Source organism: Lolium perenne, chromosome 1 (assembly GCF_019359855.2).
Source record: "Lolium perenne isolate Kyuss_39 chromosome 1, Kyuss_2.0, whole genome shotgun sequence".
Taxonomy (NCBI): domain Eukaryota; kingdom Viridiplantae; phylum Streptophyta; class Magnoliopsida; order Poales; family Poaceae; genus Lolium; species Lolium perenne.
Genome location: NC_067244.2, coordinates 230,456,071 through 230,462,987, shown reverse-complemented (window position 1 = coordinate 230,462,987; position 6,917 = coordinate 230,456,071). Strand labels below are relative to the sequence as shown.

Genomic DNA, 6,917 nt, shown 5'->3' with positions numbered 1-6,917 from the left:
GACTGCAGGGATATATGATTTAGTGACACCTTTGTGATCAGTAAATGCGTCTGGCAAGTTATTTGCAAAGTGTTGCAAATCTATTATTCTCTGAACTTCAGATTCAGATTCTTTAGTACGTAGATCTAAGGATTGGGTGCCTGTTACATTCCAATCTATTTCCTGGCATTCTTTGTGGTTTGTTTCTCCCCCTAATGCCGGGAAATGATCCTCATCAAAAATTGAATCAGCATACCGGGCTGTAAACAGGTCCCCTGTTAGGGATTCTAAATATTTTATAATTGACGGAGATTTATATCCCACATAGATTCCAATTTTTCTATGGGGGCCCATGGAGGTACGCTGCGATGGTGATATCGGTACGTATACAGCGCAACCAAATTTTTGCAGGTGGGAAATACTTGGCTGATTGCCTCGTACTATTTGAAATGGGGAAGTTTCATGATATGCAGTTGGTCTGATTTGCATCAGATCTGCGGCGTGTAAAACTGCGTGTCCCCAACAAGAGGTTGGTAAATTGCAATTCTGCAATAATGGTCTAGCAATTAATTTTACTCTTTTGATTAAAGATTCAGCCAATCCATTTTGAGTATGAACATAAGGTACAGAATGTTCTAGATGAATGCCTAAGGCCATACAATAATCATTGAATGCGCGTGAACTGAATTCAGCCGCATTGTCCATTCTTATTGTTTTAATCATGTGTTCAGGATGATTTGCTCTTAATTTGATAATTTGAGCTATTAATTTGGCAAAGGCATGGTTACGTGTTGATAATAAACACACATGTGACCATCTAGTAGATGCATCAATTAGCACCATAAAGTACCTAAATGGTCCAGATAAAGGTTGTATTGGACCACATATATCTCCTTGAATTCTTTCAAGAAAATTAAGTGACTCATTTTTAACTTTGAGGTAGGATGGCCTAATAATTAATTTCCCAGTAGCACATGCAGTGCATACGAAATCTGATGACTTAGGAAATCTTTTAATTGGTAAATTATGACCAACATAATTGCTTATAATTTTTCTCATCATACCTATTCCAGGATGACCAAGGCGATCATGCCAAGTCTTGAATTTATCAAGATTTCGAAAAAATTATTTTGTACGCAACATAAGGTACGGGTTTAATGTATGTAAAGTATAATCCGGAAGAAAATGAAGGGAATTTTTCGAGAGTTTGTTCCTCATATCCGTCGCTTTTGTTAAAAGCAAATATTATCCATCTTAACAGTTTTAAGATGGAAATCATTTGATCGGATATCTTTGAAACTTATAAGGGTACGTGTTGATTCAGGATACAAGAGTGCATTCTGAATTACAATAGTAGTACCCATAGGGAGTGTGAATGTGGCTCTTCCTGAACCAATTATTGCTTTGTTACTCCCGGTTATAGTCATAACATCTTCCTTTCTCTTAGTGAGAGTTTGGAAGTATTTAGTTTCCCTTAAAATTGTATTAGTGGTAGCACTATCCACTAAACATAATTCTTCTTCCATCGATTTTCTTTTTCCCGTAAAATTTCTAAAAATAGAAAGAGAATATTTTAGAATAAATTTATCTTATTCATATATTCATCAAATTACATACATAGTATTTATATTACAAATTTGAAATATAAATACATTAAAATATTATGTCTGATTCACATAATACAATACATGTAGTCTGAAAGACTTTATTCTACTTATTGTTATACAATATATAACATATCGTAGTATTTAAATAGCTAAGTGACATCAATTGTTTAGGAGATCAATTGAGGTCTCCAAAAACATCTTAGGTGTAGTCCACAAGCATGTCTTCATCGAGGATGATGTTGTCCTTTGGCTTGAATTCTTCAATAGCACTTTGAGAAGGACTAGCTTGAGGGTTGTCTTCAATGACATTGAAGTGAGCTTCAACCTTATTTCCATGAACTTGTTTCCCTTTTCCTCCATACTTCATGTATAGATTCACTAGGTGCTTGGGAATACGACATTTGGTTGTACGGTGATTCACATATCCACACCTTTGACAAACTTGAGAGTTGTCATTTTGATCATTTTTCTTGAAATGACCATTCCCCTTAAATTGACCATTGGTCCTTTGACCATTATTCTTCCACTTTCCCTTAAATTTTCGGAAGTTCCTCTTACGATTTCCGAATTTATTAGTAAAATGAGCATTAGCATGTGCTTCAGGGATCGGCATGGCACCCGTTGGGCGAGCATTGTGATTTTTCATGAGAAGTTCATCATGCTTCTCGGCCTGAAGTAATGTGTATATAAGCTCAGAATACTTCGTGTATTTGTGTTGACGATATTGCTGAGGGATGGAAAGTGCATAAGGTCTTTTCTATTAAATCTTCATCTGAAACTTGCTTATTGCAGAATCTCAGTTTGGAGTTAACTTTATGCACAGCAGAATTATATGCCGCAACAGACTTAAAGCCCTGGAACCTTATGAGAGACCATTCTCTCTCGGCTTCCGGCAACATAACCGCTCTTTGTTGGTCATATCTCTCCTTAAGGGAGTTCCATAAAGCTAGTGGGTCCTCCTCCATCAAGTATTCAGTCTTCAAATCATGATGGAGGTGGTGCCTTATGAAATGTAATGCCGCATACTTTACCATTTGAGGTATTTCTGGAGCATTTTCGGGGGGTGTGGTAATCACGGGACCAAGGCCACGACCAGTTAAATTTATTTTCATATCCATGGCCCATGATAGATAGTTACTTCCATCAAGTTGTAGTTCTTGAAATTCTTTTTTACTGATGTCACCCATTTTTCCTGCATGTATGATCATGCATTTAATTAATTTTACTTGATAGTAAAATTTATTTTGGTAAACAACAAATTTGTTCTAGAGGAACAGTTTGAACGCGTAGAGCGCGGGATAAAATTGTTGTACCAAATAACATGTTATAATATGCTAGAGGCAAATATATTAATAACATGGCACATTACATACTTGTGACTTCTAGTGGACATAAAATATAGTCTAGATGTATTTACACACAGTATACTGCTAATCTGAATAAAAACAGTTCATATGCTACTTGTTGGATCTACAAGTCGCTAGAAACATTAGTGCGAACATGTGAATCAATTAAATACTATAAGCCTGTAAGGCCTTTTCAGTACACGACGGGCCTTGTCGGCACTTCGCTGGACCAGCTAATTTATTCCTAACACCATCAATAGAGTGGTCAACCCCAGTGGTGCAGGACTCCACAACCGGGCAAGGCATTTTGTAGTCGATGCCATGCTCCTGAGAGAAACCTCCTATGACCCATCAAACATTGTGACGTGTGAGAGTGCCATCGTAATACTTGTGGTGAAAAGCTCCCGCAATGTTGACACCAGAAGTCCAGGAGGAAGACAAGAACCCACGACTCGTTCTGAATCAAAGTATCATATCCGAGTTGCGCATGGCACCTGACCTGCTCAATGCTGGTTGTGGAGATATGGTTGGTGAATTGAGGAGCAAGTTAGACTCAAAGTTGCTTTTAAAATTATTAGTCAGAATATGCGCGTGCACGATTTAAAAATATTATCGTTTTTTTCTTGAGATCCAAAAATATTATCGTTAGTTAGTTAAAAAGGAATCTTGATCTGGAATCTCAGATTGGAAGTAATGCCTTTTTGAATTTTAGAACAGTTTTGCATGTCGCCCAGCAAATGTACTAACTGCAACATAGAGAATGTTCTACTGTCTATAGCATATATATACACACAATAACAGTTACGGTATATTGTCATTCCAGAATAAACTCAATAATTCCTTGGTCATCTTTCCCAACCAAAACCATATTGATCAGAGTATGCACAAAATGGCCTGAAATAACGACCCACAAAACGAACTACGGATGATAAAGAAAGTGTCATAGGAATCCTCCAGTAAAAACACAATTTTCATTTATCTCCCAAGCAGACGGCGGGTTCGAGTGTTTGCCCCCTTGACCCTATAGTTAAGTTCGTCGAAGTCCTTCTCTGCATGACCCAAGTCGCTTGTTTGCCTGAAACCAACCAATGTACAAAAGAGCATGTCACCACTTAGCCTGTGCAAATCTTACACCCTGAAGCATGAAGCAACAATGCTAAAATATATCTCTAAAAAAAACAATGCTAAAATATAACTACAGAAATGTTCCACTAGATATCGACACTGCTGAATGGTAACTCTGATATTTGGAGAATAAAGTGCTATGGATAAAAGAATAAAATATATTTTGTGCAACATAAACAAGCTAGGAAAAATGCATATTAGGTTGTGATCTGCAAGTAAGAATAGTGAAGCGTGAGGCATTTACCTGCCAATCTCAGATCCCATGTCAACGGCCATGCCTTTCAGCTCCGTCAGTATGTCGCTGAGATCAGATAGGGCATCGTCCTGCTTTGCCTTCTCCACCTGACGAGATGAACCAGATCATCAGAAAATACATAACGTCCACATAGTATCACTGCCAGACACGAAATCCAGAACAGAAAATTTGAGGTATTCATAGTAATTCTATGTACCTCAACTTTCTGGAGCCCTGTGGTAGGTTCAGAAAGGGCTTCTCGTGATTTGGACCGACGTGGACGACCTGTCAGCCCCAAATTTTGCCTTTGCTCCAAATGGTTGCCCTTGCGTATGAAGGAATCGTCTGCGTCCATGCCATTCCATCCGTTCAGTTACAAGTAGCATGGAACGGTGACAGCAGAGCACAATTTGCTCATGCCAGCAATAATCGTTCTTGCAGTCTGGTTTAAGATTTCACTGGAAAGAGTTTACCTCTGGTTAGCATAGGACCCTTGATTGCGCCATTCTTCTTGGGCTTCCAAGTCTTGGAAAACAAACCTCCAAGATCCCCTAGCAGCTTTTCCCCCTGAAAGTAAGTTTGGTAGGACGAAATGCACCGTCACAAACTTGTTCATCTAAGCAAGGATCAATTCATCGGCATAAACTCGCGACTTCATGTCTCAATTTAAATTATCCTAAGCAGCTAGTTCCAACTTCAAAAAAATTAAAAGCAAATACTAGTTTCTGTGAGTTTGGTAATGTAATCTTTTGAGTACGCGTAGTTCCACGCTTCCAACAGTGATCTTGGTTCAAAAGGAGAAGTTGCCAACAAAATTGGGCTAATCAGTAGCAATATATAACTTTTGCGGTCTTGTTCATCTAAGCAATGAGAAATTTATAAGCATAAACTTACGACTTCATGTCTGAATTTGAATTATCCTAAGCAACTAGTTCAAGCTTCAGAAATTTCCATAGCTAATAGTACTGCTAGTTTCTAATAGTTTGGTAATGTGATTTTTGGGGGGGTAAGTCTAATTCCAAGCTTCCAACAGCGATCTTATCTTAGTTGAGACTTCAGAAGAAGTCGTTAACAAAATTGGGCTAATCAGTAACGATGTATAATTTGAGACGTCTAGAGAGGAAGAAAGCAAGATCCTGTACGTACCCTGGATAGATCCTGGTCGATGTCTTGGGCCATGGCGTGGGTGCGCCTGATCTGCTGGCCCTGCTGGTGGACGGTGAAGAGGGTCTTGGACGCGGTCTCCCGCATCTCCTCGGCGATCCTGAGGCAGCCGTCGACCCGCTGCGTGGTCTCCTCGGCCTTGTAGGCCGCGTAGCCCTCGAGCTCCTGCACGGACTGGCCGTCCACGCCGCCGGAGTCGCGGAAGTCGTTCCTGTAGCGGCTCCTGGCGGCCGCCGAGGAGGAGGAGGCGAACCCCGAGGAGGGCCCGGTCCTCTCCTCGGCGCCGCCGGCGAAGAGGGCGCCCCGCTGGTCGGCGGCCGGGATGGGCGCGGAGGAGGCCCGCGCCGGCGGCCTCTGCTGCGTCGCCCCGCCGTCGTCCGAGTCCGAGTCGAAGGGGTTCCGGGAGGAGGCGCCGTTGCTGGTGGCGGCGGCCTTCTTCTTGGATGTGAAGTAGGACCTGGCGCCGCTCATGGCGAAATTCTTGGGGCCGAAGTGCCGAAGCAAGATCGATTCTTGGGACCTGCGGAGGATTGGGGCGCCGTAGAGCTGGGATGGCAGGGCCTGGAGATTGGGCAAGAACGAGGGGGAGGAGGATAACTTGACAGCGGCTATATAACAGTAAGCAGTAGACCTGGAAGGAAGGAAGAAGAGGTAAAAAATGAGGACCCGGTCGCTTCAATTGCCACCACCACCTTCTCCTTCTCCTCTTCCGTCTGTGAAGAACGAGTACCAGGACTTCTTCGCCTGGCGCACGCGCTTCCTGTCTGCCGGGGAGAAGAAGGGGATGGAAATTAAAGCCGAAAACTGATTACGTGACGGGTGATGGCGTGGTGGTTAATTGTTTAGCCGTGTGGAATTGGTTGCCGGATCACGATGCGCATGTCGCAGGAAGCAGACGCGAAGCTCCGGCCGTGCGCGTTGACGCGAAGAAGAGAGGGTGTGGTTCGCGCGGCCGGCGGTCATGGCTTTCTAGAATCGCCTGCCAAGTTGGCGTCTTGGCGATGCCCATACGCTTGACGCTTCAAAGTTCAAACCGTGGCAATCGGTTCACCCTCTCCAAATTTTGATCACACGGATAGATACCCTCGAAATCACTTCATTTTGTGCCGTGCGAGCTCTGACGGAACATACCCCTAAACTCGTACCGAAAATTACGGCATAAACAACAACAATTACCACATGCAACTTGAACATAATACATGCATTCAACAACATGATGAACGATACATGTACTCAGAAAACATGTTGAACAGGTAAACATGACAACAATGTACATATCGATCGTTTGCTCACCAAGCTATATATAGGAGGCTCAGTAGTTATGCTAACACGTCCATGATCATCACAAATGCCTCTTAGCCCAAATTTCGCCACACAACATGCGAAAACGTCCATGAGCTCGGTGAGAAAAATGTCCTAAGCATCCATTAAAAAGATAATACAAGGCAGTGTTTGAAAATT

The 6,917-nt window shown here is 42.0% G+C and overlaps 1 protein-coding gene across 1 annotated transcript; it reads right to left on the bottom strand.

Moving 5' to 3' along the window:
* Positions 1-3,718: 3,718 nt before the first annotated feature.
* LOC127326589 (SNAP25 homologous protein SNAP32) lies at positions 3,719-6,385 on the bottom strand. Its single transcript, XM_051353429.2, has 5 exons — positions 5,439-6,385; positions 4,766-4,859; positions 4,510-4,637; positions 4,302-4,399; positions 3,719-4,007 (listed from the first exon to the last, which is right to left on the bottom strand). Exons 1-5 carry the CDS (start codon positions 5,925-5,927, stop codon positions 3,908-3,910), a joined length of 909 nt encoding a protein of 302 aa, XP_051209389.1. The 5' UTR covers positions 5,928-6,385; the 3' UTR covers positions 3,719-3,907.
* Positions 6,386-6,917: the final 532 nt, after the last annotated feature.

Coding starts and splice junctions, on each gene's coding strand:
- LOC127326589 (XM_051353429.2), bottom strand. CDS start 5,927: ATGAGCGGCGCCAGGTCCTACTTCACATCCAAGAAGAAGGCCGCCGCC. Junction 4,638..4,765: donor GGGTCCTATGCTAACCAGAG/GTAAACTCTTTC, acceptor GCATGGACGCAG/ACGATTCCTTCATACGCAAG. Junction 4,008..4,301: donor ATGGGATCTGAGATTGGCAG/GTAAATGCCTCA, acceptor GGTTGGTTTCAG/GCAAACAAGCGACTTGGGTC.